The sequence below is a fragment of the Dromiciops gliroides genome, chromosome 1 (genome assembly GCF_019393635.1).
Source record: "Dromiciops gliroides isolate mDroGli1 chromosome 1, mDroGli1.pri, whole genome shotgun sequence".
Classification (NCBI taxonomy): Eukaryota; Metazoa; Chordata; class Mammalia; order Microbiotheria; family Microbiotheriidae; genus Dromiciops; species Dromiciops gliroides.
Genome location: NC_057861.1, coordinates 11700380 through 11727690, shown reverse-complemented (window position 1 = coordinate 11727690; position 27311 = coordinate 11700380). Strand labels below are relative to the sequence as shown.

General features: G+C 51.2%; 1 protein-coding gene across 1 annotated transcript in view; it reads right to left on the bottom strand.

The window, feature by feature from the left end:
• TTC28 (tetratricopeptide repeat domain 28) overlaps positions 1-27311 on the bottom strand; it is a 668012-nt gene that overhangs the window by 45413 nt on the left and 595288 nt on the right. Inside the window, exon 13 of the mRNA XM_043977397.1 lies at positions 8255-8395. Coding sequence (XP_043833332.1) covers positions 8255-8395 — 141 coding nt within the window. The remainder of the gene's footprint in view (positions 1-8254; positions 8396-27311) is intronic.

The window sequence follows — 27311 nt, the reverse complement described above, 5'->3', positions numbered from 1 at the left end:
TGGGCGGACTGCTTCACCTCAGTATCGATGTTGTGTCAATTGAGATAAGGCACTCTCAAGCACCGCACAGATATCAGCTCGTGTGGGGCTCTGTTATTAGTCATTATTTTTGTTATTGCGGTTGCTAAGCTGCCTAAGGCCGTCTCCCTTTGGTGGCTGCCAGCACCAACGTGGGACCCATTTCTGTCTCTCAACTTCCCCCAATGCTTGGCCCAGCGGAGCAGACCCGCTTCCCCGCCCATGGCCAGCAGGTGGCGCTAGAGAGCCGCGTCTGCTCAGGAGCCCGACAATTTCTTGCTGAGAACTTGAGGGCACTAAGTGAGCTTCCTCTTCTCTCCTTTCTTATCTCTCACAACCTGGGCGCTCTTCATCTGCTTTTCAAAGGACTCCGATGGCGGGAGAGAAGGGGGGGATCCTGATGAAGGGCAAGGCTGGAGGGGGACAAGTCGCCTTCTCCCTTAGCCTTCTAGTAGAAAAGGAGGCTCCGGGGCGCTCCTCCTGCACGCCCACCTAGAACCCCCATGGGAGGCAGAGGCGGAGACAGGGGAAGGGGCTCTGCCCCCCAGAAAGCCCAGCCAGCCTGGCCAGAAAGCCCAGGGATTGCTCCTTCTCTGGGGAGGGAGGAACAACCCTCCAAGCTGGGGAAGGTCAACAACTTTGTGACGGGAGGGCGCAAAGTGGCACAGGAAGAGTCCGGCCTCCCGGGGCTCCCAGAAGAGGTTCATGGACACAGGTGCCACACCCACATCCCAACCAGCCGCCATATGGAGGAGCGCTGGGGGTGGTGGTGGTGGTGGTGGTGATGTGTGCGTGCCTGTGTGCATGTGTGTGGTATGTGTGCATGTGTGGTGCGTGCAGTGTGGTATGTGCGCATGTGTGGTGTGTGTGCACGTGTGTGCAGTGTATATGCATGTGTTGTATATGGTGTGTTGTGTGCATGTGGGTGTGTTGTGTGCATGTGTGTAGTATGTGTGCATGTGTATGCATACGTGTGTATGTGCATGTGCGTGTGGTGGGGGAGAGAGCTGAGAACTGAGGTGTCCTGAAATCCAAGTCTGGCAGCCCTTGGAAGGGCCCTTAAGTTATTATCAATAGAGAGGGGGACAAGGGAGGAAACGGAGGCTCAGGGAGATGAAGAGACTCATGGGTGGTCAGGTAAACACTAGAGGCAGAGCAGAGACGGTTTGCTTCCTAGTCTTGCTCATTCTAAAGGGAGTGACTTGGCCAATCACACACAACTAGTTAGTGGCCGCTGGGGACAAGGCTGCCCAATCTCTATCCCAAGTGCTGGTGCAGAGTCTAGCCACTTGGTAAAATTGCTTTTGTGAAGACAAGCAGACCTATGCATATGCTCTCTTGTCACCGTGTTTCAAGCTAACAAATTATTTATTTATTATTTAATTGTGGAAGAGGGTCCTTCCTTGTCACCACCGGCAACACCTGTTGACCAGTGGCCCCCAAGAGGGAGATGGACACAAGAACTCTGAGAGGGGCAGCATTTCCCAGGCTACCTGGACCCCTCCCAGCTCTGTCCTCACTGCCATGGGAAGTGGCTCCCATGGAGAAGGGGCCAGACACACTGAGTGCCACCCACAAGCTAGTCACACCAACCTAGACAAAGAGTCAGGAGGCAGCACCCCGCCCAACACCTTGACCGCCATCTCCCCATAGACCCTGATGGAGACAACCCTAAGCTGTGAGCCGAGAGCCTCAGGAAGATCCAGGCTTCTCCCCGGTGCCCTCGGCCGTCATCTGGGGAGATGCAGCCATACCTACTGAAGACCCAGGACAGAAAATCCTCAGCCCTCTCAAAGGCATCACCATCAGGAACAGGATTTCTCACGGACAAACATTTATTAAGCACTTCCCACATGCCAGGCACTGTGCGCCACAGAAGAGGTGGCACTGTCTGCTTCTTTCCCTCTGACTGGCAGCAGACACCTTCCTGAGTGCCATCGTCCTCATCAGAATGGGGGCAGGGGTTGTCGGGCTTCTCTGTCTGCGGCCCATCTCTCATCGTAGGGCTGGGCATACAGTAAGGGCTTCATAAAAGCTTCCTTTCTTCCTTCACTCAAGGTGGTGAGTATGCTGCACAAGCATCGCAAACTCTGGAGCCGTAACAGACCTCAGAAAGCATCAGGTCCAACCTGTACCTGGTGAGGCGGCTGGGCCTGGGCTCAGGAAGACCTGAGTTCAAATCTGCCCACAGACACTTCCTAGCTGGGTGACCCTGGGCAAGTCACTTAAAGCTCTAAGCACATGCTTGGCACATGGTAGGTGCTTAATCCCTCCTTCCCCACCGGAGGCAGGGAAGCCATGACTTACTGACTTCTAGAGGCAGCTCCAATGGCTAATTAGCTCTACCCAGGGCTTAGGAATGCAAAGTCTCAGGGAGGGACTGAGCACAGACCTGGGATGGGCACTCTGCTGGGTGGGGGGGAGGGAGCGGCTCCTCCCCAGCCTCCTCCAGGTTTGACCCCATCCCTGTCCTGCTCCAGAAGCCCATAAGCTCCATGGGCTCCCCCGGCCCTTCACCACCTGGCCATGGCCCATCCTTAGGGGTCACAGCCCGCCCTCCATGAACTCTGCAGGCTCCGGTCAAGACGACCCCTGTGCTCCTCCCGGTGTGGGGCATTCGCCTCTCACCTCATGGAGTGCTCTCCCCCCTTCCCCTGGTTCCTGGAGTCCCTGGCACCCCAGCTCAGCCCCAGTGCCTCTTCCTCCGTGAGGCCTGATTTGGCCGGTGCCGAGGCTCCCGTGAAGCTTTGTCCAGATTTCTGGGACATCTGTCCATGCAGAACATGAGCTTCTTTGGCCACGGCCCAGCATGGGGCTGGCACAGTACGGCCAGATGGACTGGAGCCCTTCTCTGTGCTCTCTGACCACGAATGGCCCATCGGATGAGCCTCCTTCGAGCACTGGCTCGATGGGTGACCTTGGGCACGCGCCCACGTCGTCCCTTCTCTGGCCCTTGCAGGAGAAGGGGTCGGACTGGCTGAGCCCAAGCTGTCTCCCTTTCCCTTCCCCCCAGCACGTCCTCCTGATTATTTGTCAGTGTGTCCAGCCCTCCATGCAAGAAGAGCCCAACAGATACCCCGTCCCAGCCCCTTCCTGGGGCCTTTCTGAAGCCTCAGCTCTGCCTAATGAGCTGCCCTGCCTCATGCCCGATACTGAGTCCGGCAGAGCTATGGAGGGCTCCCACGCCCCAGAGACTCCTGTGCCTGGGGCCGGTTGTGGAGCTTTCTGATGTGGACACAGCCCACCCCAAAGGGCTCCAGCAGAGGAAGCCAGGGCAGCACATCCGAAGGAGACACCAGATGATCTGCGCTGCCTTCGGGGGCACTGGCCCCATTTTGTAGAGCTGGGCCTGCCTCTGAGCGGGTGAAGCTCTAGGAAAGTCGTGTCTGGGTGGCTTCTACCCCCAAATCCCACCAGGGCATCCTGCTGGCTGTGACTCTGGGGGCCTTCCTTGAGGCCAGCGCCTCGGACTCTTGTCTTCCTCTTCTCAGGAAGGCGGGGCAGGTCTCTGCCTGTTCCTTCCTTCCTGGGGTTGGGGGGTCTTGGTAGATGGGTCCTGGGTGAGCCAAGAGTCACTGCTGAGAGCTGATCGGCTGGTGCACATCTGAAAATGCATCCAGGAGACGGGCCTCCCTCCTGTCCCTAGCAGCACAGGAAGCGGCCGGGAAGATGGGGGCCCACGAGGAACAGACTTAGGTTTTCTTTTAGATGACAGCAGCGAGTCTGACAGGGTTGTGTAGCTGGGGTCCTACCGTCAGCATCTCCCTGAGGAGCCGGCTTCCAATGTGAGCCTCATTCGCATGGCCCCCTTGGAGCGCACAGTCAGGAAGAGAGAATGCCCCAAAGCAGGTGTGTGGGGGGACAGATGCGAAGGGAAGACTCGTGCTCTCACTTAGGAGCCCACTGTGGAGATGACAGACACCAGATCGCTATTTACTTCTTTAAAAAGGAGAGAAACCCTGCAGTCGGGGGTGCAGCGGCGCCATTAACGGTGTGACTGGCTTTTCTCCCGTGTCTGTCACTTCTTCCTCTTCACAGGCTAATCAGCTCCCTCAGCCTTCTGGGAAACCTGTTTTCTCACCTTTTGGGGATCTCTTTATCATTCATTTTCACTTTCCTGGGGATCAATCTCGCTGTCGGCTCTGAGCCTTCCAGTCACAGAGGCAGATGTTTCCCAGTCACTCTGGGCATCCCATCCTCTCCAGAAGGGGCAGTGATTGTCCAGGACACAGACAGACAGACAGATGGAGGGTGTGTGGCTGGAGACAGACGACCTAGCTTTTGTACCTGTTTGCTGTTATTTGGATACACTGAGCCTCGGTTTTCTCAACTCTAAACCAAGGGACTTGGCTAGATGGTGTTCAAGGACATGCCTTGTGTGGAACAGAGAAGGAGAGGCATGTGGTGTATCCAGAGAGGCTGGGTGGGAGTTGTGGCTCCGCCCCTGACCCCCTTCGAGACCTTGAGACAAGTCCCTTTGCCGTTCCGGGCCTTGGTTTCGGGCTGGATCAGATGCCCCCTTGTCACTTCCCGTCGACAGTGCTGGGATCGGAGGCCACCGGATGGCTCTCCAGGAGTGAGCAATGACCAGCAGAGGGCCCCAAGCCTCAGGTTTCCTCTTCCCCCTGTGTCACCCCAGCCCATCCAGAACAGGAGCATCACTGGCACAGCTGCACGCCATTCGCACACTCAGAAAGGCACCGCTCAGTGGCCTCTATTGGAGGAAGGATCAAACTCCATTTTCCACCCAGTGACTATAATGCGATCGGCCCTGGGCCAGCCCCCTCCCATCTGGGCACCTGGGCACGAGTAGGGGGAGCGAGGGATGATGCAGAGTCAGAGACCCTGATGAAATCCTGGCCCTAGCATGGCTTGGCTATGCCCCCTCGCTCCATCCCGGCCCCTCTCTAGGCCTCTCTTCCTTCTCTGTAAGACAAAGGAGCTGCGCATGATGGCCTCAAGGGTCAGACCCCGTACTCCTGTGATCAGGGATCTGCTGGCTCATGCCGGCTGGGAGGGTCTTGGGGTTTGGTGGCTCTTGCTTTGGTTTCCCCCGCATTTTTTTTTGGTGAGGCAATTGAGGTTAAGTGACTTGCCCAGAGTCACACAGCTAGCAAGTGTAGAGTGTCTGAGGCTGGATTTGAACTTAGGTCCTCCTGAATCCAGGGCCAGTTCTTTATCCACTGCACCACCTAGCTGCCCTTTCCCCCACATTTTTACAACTCTTCCTCTTTGGACACCCCCCCCCCATGCCAGGGAGGCTCTAAGCCACCTGGTGGCTTGGAAATATATTCTGCACCTGCCAAGGGGCTGGATGACTTCCTGATTTAAACAGGTGTCAGCTCCCACCAGGTTGTAAGACATCAACCGGAAAAGAAATTGGCAAAATCCATTCTATTCACCCAGTCAGAGGAGCCTTGCTGAAGGGTTCTTCTTGGACTGTTGGCATAAGGAAAGAATCTTCTTCCCCCCCAAACCTCAGACATGGGGTTTGAGCCCCTGGGAATACTGCTGTCAGATGCCACATGTTAACTACTTCCCCCCAGTAAATTGTACTTGGTTCCTGCCCACTCTGCTCCTTAATTGCAGGGTGGCTGTGGGTCCAAGTGACTGGGGACTCCTTGGAGGGGAAGGGCAGGTTTCACGGGCTGGGCTGCACTCCAGCTCTCCCAGGGGAGAATGGAGCACTGCTGGTCTGGGACCATGGTCTCCTTTCCTTTGTCTCATGCCTTCTGTGTCCTGCCGCGTCAGTCAGCACTGAACGCCACACAGAGGTCTTGTGACAGCGGTGCCCTCCATGGGCACCTCAACAGTGTGCTATTATCTGCCGGCACGTGGATCAGTCCTGTTCATTATAATTAGCTCTTTGCTTTACTATGAAAACTAGAGATTATGCAAACTAGCAGGAGATTGTGGTACCCTGTGAGGGGCCTGAAAGCTAAGCTGTGTTTCAAAGTCTGGTGGCATTGCGTTGTGGGCACCGGCTCCCTCTAGGCTCCTGGCAAGGCAGAGGGCTCATGAGGTCACCTGCCTGTGTGCCCAGCCAGGATGATGCCCTCAGAACCACTTTTCTTGGGAGGAAACACAAGCAGATCAGTGGGAACAGGATGGCACCCACAGACAGATGGCCCAAGTCCATCAGCCTGTGGAGACTGTGGTCAATTGAAAATCAAGGGTTTACAGCAGTTGGGAGGGGAAAGGAGGCACCAGAGAGCCCCGCAAGGCTCCTTTGCCAGGAAAGTCTCCTCATCAAGCTTGAACTTGATCCAGTCCCACCATGGGTCAAATGATGTTCCCTAAGGATCAGGGCTAGCAGGGGGCCTGCCTTCCTCTTACAGTTGGTCACACAAAAGTGAGCGTCTTGGCAGTGTAGCCCAGTAGGAAGTGCACCAGATGTGGTGATGGGCTAGGACCCTTGCATGAGTGCATCCACATTCACACAAACACACATCTGAGTGACAGACATCCTTCATTCATTTTGTTTTTCCAGGGAGAACGGTTGAACCAAACTCTCCATCAAAGACATTCATAAAAGATGAGAACCTAATAAAATGGTAGCACCATTTTATGTGTGTCAAGGAAGTGGTTAAGAAATACAGAAATGCTCCACTAATTAGTGGCAGCACCACCTGGCCATGGCAAGAGGGTGGAATGGGGGGAGGTGGGGAGGCCATGGGGCTGGAGTCCATGGGGCAGACCAGTCCTCCTCAGCCTCTCTGCCCACAGCTCCTCCTGCTCTGGAAGATACACAGGAAATATGGCCCTTTCCCTTGAAAAAGACCCAACATTTGCTTGAGGAGGTGGGTGTCACAAAGGTCACAGCATCTAAGTTAGTGGGAAGTGGTGCCGTTTTCTGCATTCTCACTGTTTCTCTGGGATGAATCTGTGCATAAGCAAATGTGAAATTTGCACAACACTCAAATTGTTCCCTGATAAATCATTTTGAAACATTCTTGTTTTCAAAACAAGTCTTACAGCAGAACTAACTGTTTTGACTGAAGAATCCCCGCCTACCCCCCTGCTTCACAAAGGCTGGGGCCACTCAGAGAGACAGCATCCAGAGTCCTGAGTATAGATAGAACCCCCAGCTTCCTTCAGGGCTCCCCTGGGGCAACCTTTTTGGATCCCCTCAGTTGTCTCCTCATTCTCTCCCTCTGTCTCTCCCCAGCTCAAGTTATCTTGACTCTCCTTATTTGTGCATATGCCTCTGACCAACAGAACACCTGCTTCTGGAGGACAGGACTGCTTCATTCTTTGTGTCTGCATTCCTAGTGCCTAGCATAGTAGGGTTGGCACAGAGTAGGCACTCAATGGACACTCGCTGCACTGAACTAGACTGGAGCATTGGCCTAAGCAGGAGTGGGAATGGAAGCCCCAGGAGCCAGAGCCCTGGGGACGCTTCTCACATCCAATGCAGTGAGCTCAAGGTTCAGTTGGGACCACTGGGACCTTGGCTCCTTCCAACCCATCCAGTGTATGGGGGAGGAGACACATGCTAGCCAATGAAAGGGAAGGAGGACCCGCAGAGGGGAGAAGCTGCCCCCTTAGCCTCACGGCTGCCCTGTGTCTCTATTCCTGTTCCCGCCTCTACCAGGGCAGTGCCCCTCCTTCACGCCTGGTCCAAACTGAAGCCCCTTCATTTGCAGCAGGGGCCCAGCCTTTCTCCAAGGGGCTGTCAAGATGCGGGTGCCAGCTGGTTGCTAGGCAACCAGAGCACCGGGCGGCAGCTGCCTCCCCGGCGTCCTGCTTGCATGTTGTCTCCCAGTGATGGAGGCTGGGGGTTTTACACAGATCCTCTGTGTGAGTGAGTCCTAACCTACCTGCACTCAGAGCAGGAAGGCTTTAAGAGGGGCAACGGGCGCAGCCTGGGCTCCCCCCAGACTCCAGAAAGAAGGATGAGCACTGGTGCAGGAGCCCCTCCCGGCCATCTGTCTCTCACTTTACCTGACACAATGCTCACCTCCCCTCATTCCTGGCAAGGGGTCGGGGCTGAAGCCCGGCCGAGGGGTCGGCCACAGAACTCAGTCAATGGGTGTGTCAAGGCACCTGCCTCCATTTCTGTGAGACTGGGGCTGCTGCCCTGGGCCTCCCCTCTAAGCCAAAGAAGGAGGATCATCAGGTCTGCCTGTCTCTGCTTCCCATTCTGGTTTAGGAAATGCCTTTGAAGGCCATATTCAGGGAGGGTGTGATGATGCTGCTAAATCCTCACCCCCAACCCCAGCCCAGCATGACTCACCGATTAAAGAGGTGATTCCGGCTGACCATCCTCAGGAAGCCGGTGGGGTCCGAGACGGAGGCAAACTTGCTGTTCATCTCCTCAAACTGCTGGTCCATGATGTCCCCGGCCTCACTCTCCGTCTCACTGCTTGCACAGGCTCTGCAGGAAGGGGAGTGAGAAGGGTGGACGTCACAGAAGGAAGGGAGAGACCGGGTCGTACATTGCGTTTCTGGGTGATTCCTCCCTTCTCTGGCCCTCAGGAGTCTCAAATGTGGATCCCGAAGGCTCCTTCCCAGGGCCAAAAGCATCATGGGATGTCACAGAAAGCAGTGGCCCAGGACACCGCCTTAACTGCTGGTCTCAGAGCTGGATGCCCTCAGTGCCCATGTCACAGGCACAAAGACTCTAAGGGGTCAAGTACAAGGATAGAGGGAGTTTTTTACACTGATAAAATCACAAACCAAAAATCCCAATTCTACCAAGTTCTGAAGGGTGGAAAGGTCTGTCCATTCACCTATACTGAGCTTATGTAGGTAGAGGCATGAGGCCTTTACAGAGAGGTTCTCTGTATGGACACATGTAGCATTCTCTCATTAAAAATTTTTTGCTGCTGAAATGCTAATGCACTGTTGGTGGAGTTGTGAAAAGATCCAACTATTCTGGGGAGCAATTTGGAACTAAACCTGGGTGGGGGGAGCAGAACTGTGCATACCCTGTGATCCAGCAATCCCACTGCTAGGTTTGTATCCCAAAGACACCCCCAAAAGAGAAAAAGACCCATTTGTACCAAAACATTTATAACACCCCTCTTTGTGGGGGAAAAGAATTGGAAATTGAGGGGATGCCCATCAACTGAGGAATGGTTGAACGGATGAAGTATGTGATGGTGATGGAATATTGTGCCCTAAGAAATGACAAGCAGGATGATCTCAGAAAGGCCTGGAAAGACTTGTATGAACTGATGTATGGTGAAGTGAGCAGAACCGAGAGAACATTGTGCACAGAGACAGCAATGTTGTTTGTGAATGACTTAACTATTCACCGCAATACAATGATCCAAGACAATTCCAAAGGACTAATGATGAAGCATATTATCCACCTCCAAAGAGAGAACTGATACTGATTGAACACAGACTCAAGCAGGCTATTTTTCACTTTCATTTTTTTTCTTTTATTCAAGTTTTCTTGTACAAAATGACTAATATGGTCATGTTTTACATAACTGCACATGTGTAACAAAAAAAATTTGATAACATTTAAAAAAAATCTTTGCTGGATCCTTGGCCAAGCAGTCAAGGACTTGGCACCAAAGTCCCCCTCTATTCTTCTCTTTCCCCCTTGCCTTAGGTAAACCTTCTGCTCCCCCCACCCAGGTTGAACACCAACTGTCTGGCCCACTTGGGCGCACTAAGTGTGGATGGTCTTGTGTTGTCAGTGACTCAGAGTGTTCCGAGGGTCAGCTCCCTGGCACTGAGGCTAAGAGGGGCCCCACAGATTGGGCCAGGGGCTCCACCTTTTCCGTATCTACTCCTGGTGGATGGCTGACACAGAATAGCATTTGTCAATGCACAGAATTTTCCCCATCTCAGCTCTTCAGGGAGCTTCTGATTTGGGTCCCAGCCTCCAATTGTCAGGTGAGAAGGTAGCCTCAGGGAAGGCTACTTGTCCGCTGGGGGCACAGATCGAGCAAGGAGCAGCTTGCAGCCCAAGCCCAGGTCTGCATATGGTAGAGCCAGTGCCCCAAGCCCTGCTCTGTCAGGGACGGTTTGCCCTCTACGGTGCTTAGCCTAATGCCTGGCAGGAAGAAGGAAGGCAGGTACGAGATGGCCATCACTGCCTATTTGTTTCAATGGGCATTTCCCTGGTTGGAAACTATCTCAGCAGCTCACGAGGGCTCTGAGCCTGACGAGAAACCAACAGCTCTCAAATGACGGAGCCTTTTCTGCGCCGGGGGCTGCTGGGAAACCTGCAGAGCCTGCCCTCACCACTCACCTTGAGGCCGCATCTTGGAACCTTTTGAAGGTTCCACACACATTCTGTAGGTGGAAGCCCGTAAGGGGGTGGGATCCACCACCGATTCAGAGCAAGGCTTTTGCCGCAGGTACATTTGAGATTCCCCGGCACCTCCGTCCTTTTCCTTCATGACCTATCTGAGCACCAGGGATCAACAGCCAACAGGTGGCCTTCGGCAGGCCAGCCAGTTCCCATGAAGCCAAGCTTTGGACAGAGCTTCTGGGAGACAGATGGCCCCAGGGAGGGGTTTCAGGGGGCTGTGGCATGGGGGCAGGAGAATGATGCAAGCTTGCTGTGTCCTGAGCTGTTCCTCCCTCTCAAATCCTGCTCAAGCCCGGATGGTGTGTGGGATCCTTGTGAGCATCTTAGCTTCATTTCTTGCTGCCCTGGGCTGCCCTTGCAAGGGGATCTTCTGTTAGGCTAGGCCTTGTTAGAGCGGTTTGTATTTTTTTGCTCACATTTATATTCCATGACCATGGTGACCTTGTGAGTTAAGAAGGTTCCAAAATCATCCCATTTTCTAGCAGGAGATGGGCCTGGCCCAGAAATAGTCCCTGATGTGCCCAAGGTCTCACAGCTAGTATGGTACACGGAGCCCTCAAACCCAAGTCTTCTGATGGCCAGTGGCGCCTCTCCACATCCCAGCACGCCACCTTTCCTCACGCCTTTGGCCACCATACAAATGAGGGGCCTTCTCTCTGAGGAGGGTCGGGGATTGATCAGAAAACAGAAGGGAATAGTAAGTGTTACTTAGGGTTAAAAAACAAAAACAACTGACACTCTCTAGACACAGCTGCCCCCTCTCCAGGGCCAGGGGAGGAGAGGCGTCAGGCCCCTCGCACACTGTCTTCAGCTGAGCAGAGGGATGGATAAAGGCTCAGAAGCCTCCGGTGGGGATTCTCGGGCCCCTCTGAGAGAGTGCAAACATCTCAGAACAAGCTCTTGTGCTCAGGGACCGCTGACCATCCCCGTGCCGCTGCCTGCTCCATCCTGACAGTTTTGCTCACCACTCAGTGAGACAGGAAGGGGAGAAGAACGAGCTGAGGCCTGTTTTCTCCTCTGTCATCTTTCGGCTAGCTCCTTCACACCCTGGTGGCAGACACATCTCTCCCCCGATTTTAATTCCTAATAGGATTACTTCCTGTTTCTCGACTCTCAAGTACTAGGCCCAAAGGGAAAAACAACCAGGTGATGTAACAGATATTTATAGCCGGTCTCTGAAGGCCTCTCCAGGACTAGCAGGTGGAAGGGATGGTCGGGCAGGGATGTGGGGGGAGGTGTGTGAGCTCAGGAGGGAGAAGCACTTGCCAGGCATGCCAGAGTGGGGATCCGGGGTTCAGTTCAGATGGAAGAGTGGACTCTATGCCCACCCTCTGAGGTCCAGGACTCGACATTTTTCTCCTTCTAGGCTGAGTATTCTCAGCTCTGACACTTACCAGCCGTGTGGCCACCGACACCTTGATTAAGCCCTCTGAACCTCAGCTGCCTCTTCGACAAAATGGGAATGACTTATACCACCAACCTCAGAAGGCAAGGGGTAGGGAGTCGGCCTATGATTTCATCCATATAAGGAACTCCCAGGTGAGGCAAGTCCCTCTGCCAGTGCTGGTTGCTGCCTTTTCTACAATGAGAGAGGCGACTAGATCACTGAGGGGTTTAGTGCTTGCCCAGGGTCACAGTGCTGGTGTCTTTCAGAGGAGAGACTTACACCCAGGGCTTCCTGACTCCAAGGCTGGCTTTCTCTCCACTAATCTTGACTGTCTCCCTGCCAAAAGGAAAAATATTCTGGGAAAAAAGTAATTTTCAAATTTGCAGGTGCTAGAGAACGGGTTGTTATTGTGGTGGTGAAAGGAAGGCCTGGGCTGAGCCTTGAGTTATTTCAAGATGGAGAGTCATTGGGAGGATGTCTGCATCCTTTCTGGAAACACTGTGTGACCCTGGATAAGTCCCTTCTCCTCCCTGGGCCTCAAGGGGCAGCGCTGGAGGTCCCTTTCAGCTCCGAGACTCCAGGGCATCTTAGGACAGGGATGATGAAGACTGTCAGTACGAGTGTCCAACAGAGCTGCCATGATGATGAGTGCCCCTCGGCGGCTCAGAGGGAGTCTGGGAAGGGTTTGAACCTGGAGGGGGAGGGCGTGGCTGGAGAGAAGGACATTCTGTGCTCAGACAAGGGGAGGATCAGAGGCTTGGCCACGGGCACTTCACACATGTTGGTGTTTGATTCAGAAGCAGAGCCCACTGGGTCTGCCCAGAACTGGCACAGACACGTGCTTCTGGCGAGAGCTACAACTGGTCAGGAATGTCTGCCACATCTATGCTACCGGGAAAGCACCAACTCTGTGGAAATCATGCCCTCCGAGGAAGGCAGGCAGCTCCAGGGTGGGCAGCCTTCCCCTCGGTGAACTAGAAACAGTCCATGAACCAAGCTTGGTGGGAGTCCAAGCTTGTCTCTTTCCCCAGGACAGAACTTGGCTCAGAAAGTCTTCTTATTTCAGCTCCAGCCTCCCAGTCTCTTCCATATACGAATTCTCAGCTGTCCCTTTGTTGTTGTTGTTGTTTACTTGAAATTGTTGTCAAGGTGGTTTAATACAAAGGATACACATCTAGTTTGTTAAGAAGTAACCTACTTCACAAATCCCAAAAAGGATAAAACCCATATGATAAAAACCATGAGAAATGAGAAAAAGCTTTTCAAAGCTCCTTTATATTAAGAACTCTTAAAACACAGGTAAGGGAGGTCTCCTACTATGATAAAACACAGGTCTCCAACAAGAAGATCTGTACTATGTTGTAATGAGAAACACCAGAAGCTTTCTCCCTAAGTTCAGGTATCAGATAAGGATGCCACATCCCTCCACCGCTATTTAACATTCTAGAATGCTAATTACAACAGAACGAAGAGAGACAAAAATTGAGGGAACACTAGCAGAGAGGAAACCAAATTCTTTCAGCCATCCCTCTGCCCACCTCATGCTCCCCCTGACAACACTAAGATCTGGGCCCTGACACCTTGGCACAGTTGCATCTCTCTGGTTTTCCCGAGTCCCATCTCTGTTGCCCTTCTGTCCTGATAGAGGGCCAGTGGCTCAGAGACTAATCTGAACCCCCTAAGTAACTGCAAACCTTGGATGAGGAGTTCCTCGAGCAAACAGCAGCAACTCAACTGTGGTCCGTCAGTCATGGTGGAGCGATGTGATCGAACCACATGACAACTATTTCTAGAAAATTTATCTTCACAAAAAGATAAATGGAAAGAATGAAAAGTTCATTAGGCACTTCCTCTCAGCATGTGTTCCCCATCAAGCGTAATCAGTTCAAGGCCCCTGATTGTGAGACGGGCCAGGAGCAATGGGTTTTCTTGTTCCTCTATGGCTCGTTGTGGTTTCCAGGCAGCACCAAATGTATTGGAAAAGCAGAAGATGCCCAAACACAGAGGAAGGGATAGAGCTCTCCCTTCTGCTTTGGAAAATGCCTGGCTAGAAGCTGGAAGGAGCTGGGAGATGCTGGTGTTAGGCATCAGGGAAACCTGGATCAGGGCAGTCTTGTATGGGCCAAGGAGATTCCAGATACAAAAGCATAAAGGCACCATGGGAGGCTGTGAGACTCAGACCAACATCCCCTGAACCGATTCTCCTTCTTAGGAATCAGGCGTTCTGTGGCCTCACTTGCTGGTGGCTTTGGCTAATGGTCAAAAATCAAGGGCTCTCACATGTGGAAAGCAATTAATTAGGGCCTTCCTTCTAACAGCTCCTTTCCATCACTGAATTTTCCACACATCTGACATCTGTTTGTGGATAGGCCCTACCCACTCTAGTAATAGTGATGACAACCAATACTTTAGATGGGGCTTGAAAGTTTGCTAAGCATTTTACATATATCACCTCATCTGAGCTTCACATCAGCCTGTGAGGTATGAACCTGCTCTTTTTACAGATGAGGAAACCGAGGGTCAGAGAGGAATGTGACTGGCCTTTGGCCAAATGGTCACTAAGTATCTATAGCAGGATTTGAACCCAGGTCTGTCTGACTCTGAGGCCAGAAGATAAGCTCCTCAAGGGCCAGGCCTGTGTTATTTGTCATTTCTCTATCCCTAGCACCTACTCAGGGTCTTACACACAGTAGGTGCTTAGTAAAGACCGATTGACTTTCTTGACCCATAACCTTTGGATAATAAGATTATGGATTTAGAGCTACCTGAGACAACATCGGGTTCAACCCCCTTATTTTACAGATGAAGAAACTAAGGCCCAGAGAGGGGAAGAGACTCGCACAGAAGTCTCAAGTGAGAGAGTTGGGTTTTGAACCCAGATCCTCTGACTTTATATCAAGTTATGCCCTGTTCCTTCACTTTCCAGGCTTGACCATCACACCTCTCCTATACCTCATAACTTCCATTTTCCATTCCTATCATTCTCACTAGAATCTCAACCTCAGCTGCCCAATCTTCCCCACCCACCTCTCAGGGTCAACGGCGCATCAGCATGGAGGCCAATGGCACTGGAGAGCGCCCTCCTCCTTCCCTTGCTCCCTGCTTCTGCAGGTTTCACTCTTCTCCTGTCCCCCTTCCAGAGGCCAGGCTTTCAAACAGACTCATCCAATTATACTTCTGGTGTCCTGCTTTTAAACAACACCTTTTCACTTCTGATTGATTTTTGAGTGCAAGGCATTGTACGAGCCCCTACTTCTCTTGCTGGCATGCTACTTTACACAGTGTTCTTCCATGTTGTGACCTCTATGGTTCAGTTTTGGTTAGCATGGGTTTTATCTTGTGCCTGTTCCTATCAGACTTCTGGATTTACCATTCAATAACAGCATGAAAATCAAGGCAGTTCAGGAATTTAATTTTAAAAATTACCGAGAATATGTAATGTTCCCTCCTCCTTATATTATCACACATACATACACATACACACACACACACACACACTCAAATACATTCACACATACACAAACCCATACACACATTCCTAGCATGGTGTGTGGCACATAGTGTGAGCTTAAACATATTTACTGACATACACACATAGACACTCTTTTCTGTTTGTGTATTGCATGCCCCAGGAGAAGGTAACATGCCTTAGTGAAGGAGTTAGGAAGACCCCGGGTTAAGTACCATCTCCATATACTGTTTATGGGACCCTAGGAAAGTAAATTAATGACTTCCTGCCTCAGTTTCCTCATTGTAAAATGAGAATAATAATACGACCTACCACCCAGGATTGTTGTAAGAATCAAATGAGATAATATTCGCAAAGTACAGAGTCTGGCACATAGTAAGCATTATATAAATACTTATTCCTTCCCCTTAAAGGCTTGTGGGATTGGGTTATGAATAATGGGTCTCTTGTATTTCATACCTAATTATTGTATTAGGACCAAGGTTTTTCTCTATCCAGAAACCAACCAGTGTGGGAAATCTTAGGTAGAGATTTACCCAGGCCAGACCTAATCAGACAGTAAAAGAAATTCTCCGTTTGGGCTAATGGGTGCATTCCTGCTCATTGTGTTTGCTCAGAGAGGTCTGGGATAGTGTTGATTCTCCCTTATGTCAGACAGGTGATACGCAAATTGATGAATCCTTTGACCAAGATTTGGGTCATCCAAGTCACCCACCCCAAGACCCACATTATAACATCACTGTAATATCCATTTTCTCACTGATTGTTGACCAATCAGAGTTGACCGCCACCCCTCGAAGGGCATATAAAACTGTGAGCCCACCCCATTAGGGGTGTCTGATCTAAGAGAGAAGGCCAAATGACAATCCTTTTATTAATAAACAGGTAGGCTTTATTCATAAAATGATTAAATCACCCAGAAACTATGTGTCTTGGAACATCATCACAGGGTATGAGGGAAAGCAGATGGACAGACCGAGAACCTGACTACCTTTCATGGGATCCCAGAGGAGCCAGAGTACGGCCTGTAGAATGACTAGTTGGTTACCTGGGCAGACTTTATAGAGAGACACATCCAAGAAGAACCCAGGGTGAGGAGGGCCACAGTCCTCTCTGGGCGTCCTTGCTGCTCTCCCAGGGTTGGAGAGATAAAGCTCGCTTCCCACCTAGACCCTTCCCATGGACACTGCATGGCGCATTTTTTACTTTCTGATAGTGTTGGGGGGTTGAGAGCAGTGATGTGAGAGTAAGAACAGCAACTCGATTTGCTTTCAATGATTCATCCCTGAAATATTGAAGGAGCACCCGCTCCATGCCTGGCTGTGTGCTAGGCCTTGGAAATACAAACAAAAGGATGCAGGCCCTGCCCTCCAATAATTCACAGAAGAAGAGAAGAGGTGACAAAGAAAAAACCATCAGGGAGAAGAGAAGAGATTTGTAGGTCAGAGAGAGGCAGGCTGGTATATTTAAAAACCAAGCACAGGCGGACTGAGCCAGCCAGCTTTATGGCGCAGTTTCACGGGCTTCAGAAAGGTCTCCGGCCCCCATCCTGAGCATTTAAGGTCTTATATTCTTAAAATACAAATAGCCTGGAGAGGAGTCACGCTTTAAGCCTTAACTGTCACATGGATCTCAGAGTGACTGGGGTTAGCAGACCCCACTTTCTCCAGCAGCTTTGGGCGGGGGGGAGGAACATTGAAGACAAGCTTTGTCAGCCCCACTCCAGTGGCTGGTGATGGAAAGTCTCCTGTTTTGAACTCTTGAAATTCTTTCATTTTCACAGCGCCTCAAGATCTAAATCTCTTTGACGCGGCACAGAAGTTATTATAGTTTCTTTTCAGTAACTCAAGTCTTTGTCATACACATGCTCGTCTCTTTGGAAAAGCTGGTATTTTTATGTAATGGGATTTCATCCTTTGCTTCTGGATATTATACTAGGAGATTTTTTTCCATATCATCTCAATACTCCTTATCCATATTTTTATCTAACAGCTGTTATTTATAGAACCTACCTTCTGTTAGTCTGAAGTCAAATGACTGTATTTACTATCCCTGCCAGGAGTCTACACACACCCACACACCCACACACACCCACACACACCCACACACACACACACACACACATACACGAGCCATCAATAAGCTCTGCGGCAGGCTTCCCATTTTCAATCCTGTTAAAAAATAAAAATCTTCAAAGAGCCCTTCTCTCCGACTTCCATTTTCTGAGAGCCTTTCAACCACAGCCCTATTCAGCGGTCTTAATTCACAAGCCTGAGGCTTCCTTAGCTGAGGACCAACACCAAGCTCCCCTCTCAGTCCAGGTTTCCACCATCCCAGGATTTATCTCCATTAATGAACATTTAGACAATGAAAATGAATATTGAGCTGGAGCAGAGAGCCATATTGGAGCGCTCACAAGGTGGACGGATGAGCCTTTATCAGACAAGAATTGGGCCATCTCCAAGTCCCATCTGGAGGATTAGTTCATACCATCATTTGGGGTTCAGAACGGAAGTAAATTAAAAGTGATTTATCTAGCCAAAGAAATGGCCGGCTGTATTTGAAGATAAAACTAGAGGTGACCATGTATTGAAATGCAAATACTGCCTTCCAGTTGGAAATACCATACCTAGGATTTTACCACAAAGGGGGTGCTACTATCAAAAGACTAAGAGGAATTTAATTCCTAAAGAATTTAGTTGGGAATAGTTTTCTTGGGCAGCTAGGTGGCTCAGTGGATAGAGTACAGGGCCTGGAATCAGGAAGACCTGAGTTCAAATCCAGCCCCACTTACTAGCTGTGTGACTCAGGCAAGTCAATTCACCCTGTTTGCCTCAGTTTCCTCATCTGTAAAATGAACTGGAGAAGGAAATGGCAAATCACTCCAGGATCTCTGCTAAGAAAACCCCTGAAAAATGGGGTTACAAAGGAATGTGTAACTGCCTCCCTCTTCTCCTCCAAATCGCCAGTTAGTTCAGCCCTCCTTGGTCAATCCCATCCAATCTGCCCTCCCTCAACTTTGTCACCATTTTCTACATTAGCAGTAACACAGAGCTGGATCGGCCTTTATTGATCAATCAATCAATAAGCTTTAATAAATATCTCCTATGTGCCAGGCACTATGTTGGGTGCCGGCGATTCAACAGGGACGTGTCTGAATGCGGACAGAATAATTATAAAGTTAATAGATGTAGTTTATTTCAACAGAGTGATTGAACGGGCTGTTCGGAGGCAGCTGACGGGATCAGGGAAGGCGTCAAAATCTCCCCTCTCCAAACAGCTCCCTTCCCAGGAAGCTAAGAAAGGCCTTTTTTGAGTGGGTGGGTGTGTGGCATGTGAGTGTGGTGTGTAAGGGTGTGTGTGTAAATGTGCATATGTATGCTGTGGGTGTGCGTGTGCGTGTGGATGTGTCTCTGTGTGTCAGGGTTCTTTCCAAATAGAACATGTTTTTGAAGTCCAGGAAAGGGAACCCATGAAGACAAGATGGTGACCTGGCCAAACATGGGCTGTCACTTCTTTTTCCCAGGCTGGGGAAGGTTCTGAACTGACCTGCCTGCATTCTTTGGCATGATCCTGTGACTGGTGGGTGCAGGGGGGGCCAGGGAATAGGGGCAGCTTGTGACAATATAGTCTGTGATTTTGTCCTTGTGAGTGAGGGACACTTTCTAGCCTATTGTTTTACCTGCTGGTGTGTGTGTGTGTGTGTGTGTGTGTGTGTGTGTGTGTGTGTGTGTGTGTATACCATGCTCGGGGTCAAATAATCCATTTCACAAGTAGAGAATGGGGGAAGGTGTGACTAGCCTACTGGGATGAGGAGATATTATCCAGAGAGGCCTGAGCCTAGCGTGAGGGCCAAGGGATAGCCCCCTTGCATTTTGCAGAGGTCTCATCACATCTGGAGAGGCCTCTTGAGTCTGGGACTGGCATGTTTTTGGAAGGACTCTATCAGGTGTCCCAAGGAGGGAGACTAGGATGAGGTTGCATGAGGACCATTGGAAGGAATGGGGAAGGTTCAGCCTCAAGAAGAGAAAACTTAGGGAGATATCACAATTGCTACGCTCCTTATCCTTAGCTGAGTCTTGGGCTAACCTCCCCAGGCCCCAAGGGCATGGCTGAATTAACGAATAATACAATAATGCCGTTTGAATGATGGCCTGAGTTACAGGGAAAGGGCTCAATTATGTTCCTTAGCTTTTGCCTAAGAAGTCAGGAAAGTCTATAAGTTAGGAAATTCCCATGGAAAGCCAAATACCTTATAACAGAGGAATGGAAGGTGATGTGCTGTTAACACGACAGATCGCCACCAAAAGATTTTCATTGACAGTTGTGGATTGGTGTCATAGGAGGAGCCCCAGATCTGTTCTCAGAGAACCCAGATTTTTTGCATTGTGACTTTGCTCAAATTACTTAAAATCTCCCAGTCTCAGTTTCCTCCTTTGTTGAAATGGGAATAATAAGCGCTCGCCCTACCTCTCTCCCAGGCTGCTCTACGGATCCAATGAGATGATAAGTACAAATGTGGTCTAGCATTATTACATGTACATCTGGAAATAACAGCTAGTAGGAAACCCTTTAAGAACCCCTTTGAAAGGGGCATCTAGGTGGCACAGTGGATAAAACACCGGCCCTGGATTCAGGAGGACCTGAGTTCAGATCCAGCTTCAGACACTTGACACTTACTAGCTGTGTGACCCTTTGGCAAGTCACTTAACCCCAATTGCCTTACAAAAAAAAGAACCCCTTTGAAGAGGCTGATGTGCACGACAGGGAACTCACTCCCCAACTTAGCATATCAGGAAGACAGAAGCGGCAAGGGCAGGGAACAAAGGATGGCTGGGAGGGTATGAGCTAAAGCCAGTGTGGAAGCCGAAAATGTGGGGTTTGAGGAGGCTCAGAAAATGGACCGGACGGCTTTCTGGGGTGGGTGGGAGGATGAGAGCTAACAACAGAGGGCAGCAGAGCTGCCTGATTCTCATCTCTCTTTTGTTTCCTCTTCCAAGGAGACTACAACCTGGCTAACGGGGCTGACTTCTGAGATCAGTAAGATGGCACCGGGAGAGCAGAGGGTCATCTTGGATGACTTCTGGGCACCGGGCCCAAGACTGAAGGGAAGGGCAGCTGTTATTGCCGAGCCACTGCCATGGGAAGGGCAGCCGTTATTGCCGAGCCACTGCCATGGGAAGGGCAGAGACTGTGGGGAGGACCTACCCGTCCCAGCACTGGGGAAGGCAAAGGTCTCAACCTTCCAAAAAGGAAAGCGATGAGAACCTGAAGATCACCGGCCAGGGAGCCTGACTCCAGGGGCTGGGAAGATTCTAGGATTGGTCATGAAAAGCTGATTGGTGAATGGTGAAAGGCATCCTCAAGAACCTCCCAGGTGGGACTGAGCCTCTCCCTTTCTGACAGGATGCCCCAGTAAGAGATCAGGGGAACTCTGTAAGCATCATCTACTCACAGCCAAAGCAAAGCGTCTGATGCTTCGAACTTCATGCTGTTTATTTCATAGAGAAGATGAAGAGATGCGGGTGAGATGATAATAGAGCCTGGTGGGGCTACCACTGGCGGGATGGCAGGAGGTCTCGGGAGAGCACCCCCAGGATCTGTGCTTGGCTCTGCGCCCTTTGGCATTTTATCAAGGCCCTGAGTAGCAAGGCTTGGCTGGCACACTCATCAGATGTGTGGGAGGGATTGACAGTCCAAGGGAGGCAGCATCAGGAACCAAAAGGTCTTGGTGGGCTCCAGCACTGGGCTGAATCTAATAAGATGAATTCGCTAGGATCAATGTAAAGTTTTACACTTGGATTTAAAAAATTAGCTTCACAATTACAGGAAGAGGATGTCTGGTCAGACAGTGATTCATCTGAAAAAGAGCAGGGTTTTAGGGAGCTGGGAACATGGTGTAACTACTCAGCTCTGTTGGGGCAGGCTGGGAAGCCCCTCTCCTCTTGCACTGGGGTAAAAGGCAATGCTCTCAAGGAGAAGGAGGGGAGAGGCACTGAACTCTGTGCCAACCACACCAAATCTGGACAGTGATGGTACAAGAAGGAAACAGACACTTGGGACCAGCCAGGGGTGAGTGTGTGGAATGACAGTGGGCCTTAAAGTCAGCGTCATGAGGATCTGCTGAAGCACCTGGAGTAAAGAAGATGGGGGATAGGGTGCAGAACGGCAGCTGCCTTCCAGTGTCTGAAGCACTGTCCCATGCTGGTGGGATCAGATTTATTCTGCTTGGCCCCAGAGCTCAGAACCAGGAGCAACAGGTGCCAGATGCAAAGATTCTTGATTCCGGACAAAGTCTCTCACAATGAGAGCATTCAGACCGAGTGCAGCATCCTGACAGGCGCCTGCTGGCTAAGGTCTCTTCACGTGGACAGCCTAGAGTCAATGAGCTTATAACAGGCATTTTCTCTGGTCCCGCAGAGGCTGAGAGTCAGAGAAATACTGAGGCAATGCAGAAGCAGGGCAGACGTCTTTGCTTAGGGACACTTGGCTCTCGCCTAACCTTCTTCTCCTTGGGAACTTCTTTCTTTCTTTCTTCTTGCCCTTGCTATTTAACAAGTCTAAGTTGTCGCTGCCTCGGCTTTGATGTGAAACCACCAGAGCTTTGAGAGTCTCCGACAAAGTGACTGCGGCTGATTTGTAGGTCTCATTAAAAAGAAATACAGCCTAGAATGTGTTCCCGTTCTTCCCCAGATCCGGCTGACAGCAAGACGGGGAGAATGAAGTAGGAACCATGATGAGGGCTCCGGGCTGGGAGTCAGGCGCCCTGCTGACTAGCCAGGGAGCCCGAGCCTCAGTTCCTTCCTCTGTAAAATGAACGTAATTACATGAGCAGGCTGCTTTGTCGTCTTGCTATGTGAGTTCTTAGGAATAATGTCTGTTTGCTTAATTGCACTGAATTGAAGGGATCTGATGGGATCGTCAAGATCCCCGCAATCAGAGTAAAAACGAACCAGGAACCAGATTTAAAGATTGTCTGTACAGAGGCTCCTGCTAAGTTAGAGCAGCCAAGTCACTTCACTTTGGTGATGGTGTTTTCCTCATCTGTAAAATGGGGGTAATCATGCTTAGGGATTCACAGGATTTAGGGTTGGAAGACAGCCGAGAGATAATTGAGTTTAAGAAACTGGGGTGCAGAAATGGGGAAACGATTTCCCAAGGACACTCAGATGAGAGGAAGGCCTCGCTTCCCGTCTGAATTCTGGGGCTCTGTCCATCACCCCACAACCTAGACCAGAGGTGGGAGGCAGGAAGAGCAGGAGGAGCACCCTGCAAATCGAGGTGGCCGCCTTTGTTGTCCTTATTATGACTCCTCCCCCTCCCCCTCCTCCAGATCCTGCCCACTCTTCATTCCCCTTCTCCTTGGAGACAGTCTGTTTCATTGAATTGTGGGCACTTGGCTATTGCAGTCACCTCTGAAATATTCCCCAGCGGCTGATGCCGCTTCTCCCCATTTGTCCCTCTCACCTGAAGTTCATGAGGCGCCCTATAAATTACACACCATTGCACAGTGTCCCTGAAATATCCACCCTTGAGCTTCTGAAATAGCAGCAGCTATTACTGCGCCTCCCCGGGCTTTATAACTCTCTTCTTCAGGGCAGGACTGGAGCGGAGGAAAGAGCTTTCAAAAGGGAAGCCGGAGGAGCCCATCCGTGTTCATGCGAAGGGGAATTCATGCCATCGCGTGCCTTGTTCGCCCCCGCCCCCACCCCCACCCCCCAGCCCAGGGTTGAACCCTCTCCCCTGCATACACCAGGAGCCATCGGTCCCGCCCTGCCTTTGTCTTCCTCCCACGGTCTCTCCTCTGCCACCCCAAATGGGGGTGCTCCCGGCTCCTCTCAGGGTAGACAGCAGCACGTGCTGGAAGGATAAGGGATGAAACTGGCCATCCATTGGATTGAGCGTTATGGAGGAGGGTGAGGGTTAAACCACTCAGCGAGCTCATGTTGCATGTGTGGCCTTAGCTTCTCTGGTGGGTCTCTGGATCCACTTCCCTTAGGTGACCAAGCGCTGAGCCTTGCACACCGTAGGTGCGGAACCAATACTTATCGAATCGGATTCCTAACAGCTTGAGACCATGGCTTTGCTCTCCAGTCCTCAGTTTCCCCATATGCCAGATGAAGAGCCCTTCCTGAAGTCCCTCATTCTGCCGAGCGTCAGCCCTTCCGAGGGATGCCCCCCGTGAGTTTTAGTTCTTTGCAATGGCAAGCGCTGCCGACGCCCCCAGCCGCTGACCTCTGGGTAAGGGCCGAGAAGGGAGCTCCGAGGGGCCGTGCTGCGTCTGCTCCCCGGCTTCCCCCAGAGTCCAGCAGCCGCACTCCCTCCATTCCCATCTCTCTGTCATTGAAAGGGATGAAGCTCCCGTGAGTCACGCCGCTCTCAGAGGCACCTCTAGAGCGGGAGCTCAGCTCGCTGCTCTCTGGGACAGAGTGCAGGAACCATCTCTACCAAGGCGCTAGGTGACCTAAGGTCCGGCTTGGATTGTGTGGGGGGCGCTGTCAGCCCACGCCGGGCGGGGCATCTTTGCCTCTTTCTGCAGCCTGTGTTTTGGTTTTCTCCTCCTCCTCCTCCTTCGCTCCTCTTGGGGGAAGGAGAAAGGCTGGGGACAGGAGAGGCAACTCAAATAATAAATTAAGTTACTTGTTATTAGCTCTGGCCAAAGGCTCCATAGGGGAGGGTGGTTCAATCTAAGGATTAAAATGAGGTTTGGGATTTTCGATGAATTTCAAACTGTTCTTAGTTGTGCCCAGAATATTGCAATAGATTTCTGATGGGTCTTTTGTCCTCTGGTCTCTCCTTACTCCAAGCCTTACGCAGGCTTTCACCCTGGCCTGCCCCTACTCAAACATTTGCCAGGGCTCCCCATTCCCTACACAATATAGTCCACACTCTTCTGCCTGGCTCTGTAAACTCTAGAGCGGATCTACTGCCCCAGAGCCATAACTAGGTTAGGGCAACTGGGGCTTTGTGTGAGAGCACCTGACTTGTTTTTCTTGGGGGGGCAGGAAGCTTTCTCCCTCTTTCCTTTCAATGGTATCCTCTGGAACTTCCTGCCCAATCATTAACAAACTTCCCTTCCTCCTCCATCTTTTCCTTTCCGCTCTTTCATATTCTGGCCCTCACGGACACAAGGAGATACTGCGTCACTGGCCGCTCACTTCAGTACTGTCTGCTCCTCTCCTGTTCCTCCCCACACGAGGCTAGGAGGAAGAAAGCCCGGTAAATGTGGGGGTCCCCCAAGGCTCTGTCCTGGGCTTGCTCCCCTTCCCCCTCAATCTCACAAGCTCTCAAACATCCAAGGGTCTCCACGCAGGTGATGGGGCTACATCAATCTTCACCTCCCATAGCCCCAGGCTAGCCACTGCTTCCTGGACAGCTCTGCCTGCATATCCCAGGAGCAGTAGGCTGTGGGACAGTCACAATGGCTTGAGTTCTGGAGTCACAGAAGCTTGGCTCAAGTCCCACCTCAGACATTCTTGGGTAAAAGTGACATCCCTTCACTTTCCTCAGCCTCGGATTTTTGTTTTTTCTTTTTTGAGGCAGTCTGATACAATGGACCTGGGTTCAAATCCTGCCTCAGATACTTACTAGCTGTATAGATGAGACACTTAGCCCCTGCCTGCCTCAGTTTCCCCATCTGTAAAATGAATGAGTTGGGTTTGGCCTTCTCAGGCCTCTTCTAGTTCTAGATCTAGAGCACTGTGAATTAGACATAGCCGACAAAGAACCAATTCACCCCAAACCCATGCAATGGCAGGCGTGGCATCTCTTTTACACAGGCTGGGAGGGTTTCCTTTAAGGAGGCCAGGAGGCCATCCTCAGGATTTCCATGGGCTTGGGTCTGGGTGTGGGACTGCTTCCTTCACCCCCCAGTCCCACTAACCCCCTCCATAGCTAGATCTCCTTGCAGTGGATCAGCTGCCCTTCACTCACAGCCTCTCTCTATCCTCACTAGACATGAGGATCCCAAGTGGCCTTCTCTCTGTATTCCTCACTCATGGTGGTCTTGCCTCTCTCAGCACCTTTGCACCGCCTGCCCCCCTGCCTGGGATGCCCTCCCTTCCTTCAACACCACCTTGTGGTAGGAAGCCTTTCCCGAGTCCCCAGGCTGCTAGAAGCCCCACTCTCCCCCAAACTGCTCTGCATTTATTTCTATTTATTCTCTTGATTCACCCATACTTACACATGTTCTTGGCCCCCTCACTGCCACACAAGCCCTTTGAAAGCACAAACTTTTGCTCTTTGTATTTGTGTCCCTAGCAGGAAGCCTGGGCCTGACCTACAGTGGGCTCTTAGGGCCTGTGTGTTGATTGAATCAGTGACCAAATTTCGTCAAACTTGCCACTATGACAATCTCCCACATCCCTTCCCCTCTGGACATTCAAGGCCTTTCCCCTGGGTCAAGTCTTCGTCACCTCTCATGTGGCCTGTGAGAGATGCCTCTTCATTGGGCCTCTTTCTTCCCTACATAGTCCACAAAGCTGCGGGCTACCTAAGACACCGAGCTGAGCATGACACCCCCTACTCAACAATCTTCCATGGCTCCCTGGCTAAAATGCAAACTCTGTCTGGGCATTTAAAACCCGCCCCAGTAGCTTCTCACTGACATTTCTGGCCATAATCCATATGATTCCTATCCCCCAGACTCTACTAGCTGTCCCTGTATGTCACATTCCACCCCTGAGGCCTCTGCACATGTGATCTGCTGCCTCTGGGAGGCATCCCCCTCCCCTCTGCCTCCCAGGGGTCCTGGACCCAGGGCCCAGGTCTCAGCCCCTCACATTTTTGCACTGCTTTCTCCCTCTTGAGATTACTTAGTAAGACTCCTGTGCAGAGAGGGTGCCCACCAGCACTGGGAGAAGGAGCTTCCTCACCTGGGAGGTCCCTGAATGAATGAGATGACAGGTCTGCCCCTCCTTTGTATTTACTCGTCTGCCTCTGCTTTCTCTGCAGAAAGTAAATGCCAGGAGGTCGGAGATTTTCGTTTTGGTCTTTGTCCCCCCAGGGCTTAATAACATTTTATTGAGTTCCCTGGGTGCCTCCCTCAGACCACACCCTCCCCTCCTTGCCTAAGCTGAGCCTCAGCCCAAGCTCCATCCCCCCTGGTGTTCCTGCTTTCCACAGTCTTGACCATTCACCTTCTGGCTCTCTTCCACCTTTGACGCCCCCGCCCACCGTCCCATGGGCCGGTCATGCCCTGCTGGGCCTCAGCCCGGGGTCATCTCCACAATCCAATTTCTTGGCTCATTTTCTCGAGCTGCTCTGGAGAAGTGTCCTGTCAAAAGTCACCCTGAGCCAGTCCTGCGGCCAGATTTATTGATTCTGAGGTCAGTGCTCTTCACACCCCTCACTCATCCTTTCCCCACGCAGGCAACCTGCCATTTAATCTCTATAAAGGAAAAGAAAGAAACCTGCCGCCTTTAGTAAGCAAGGGCTTCACTGCCCCTGGAAAACGCCCTCCTCCTTCCACTTCCTCCCTGGAATCCAGAAATGTCTTCCCAAGAGGGGTCTGAGAGGGAAGGACGACTCCTAGAAAATTGGCTTGAACAGATCTGGGAAAGAGAACAGTCCTTATTCACAGAGAATGGGGAGCCTTGCACCTTCTGTTCTTTTTAACCTGAGAAATAGCACCTTGTCCCCAGTGAGTGAGTGAGTGGGGTGGGCTCATTTCCCTCCTCCCCCTTCTCAGTGGTGGGGCACAGGAGGGCACATGTTTGAGTGTTTGCAGATGCATAAATATATTCACACACACACACATATATATATTATATACATATATACACACCTGCACTCACACATTTACAGTTGTAAATACCCAAATATATATGTACACATACATCTATGCAGCATTTTACTATATGCATATGGGTATATATTTATATGTGTATATATGCACACACATGTATGCACATATGCATACATGTGTACATGCAGGGGTCCCCTCATCTATATCCCACACTACGCTGTCCCTGATCAATGCCCCTCACTACTGTTTATAAACGAATAGATGGGAATAAATGAATTTAAAGCCATTTTGCTTGAGTAGGTGGCTGCCACTCAAGCAGAGTGGGGTAGAGGGAAGGACAGAGCTTTTTTTTTTTCTTTTTCTTTTTTTGCAGGGCAATGAGGGTTAAGTGACTTGCCCAGGACCACACAGCTAGTTA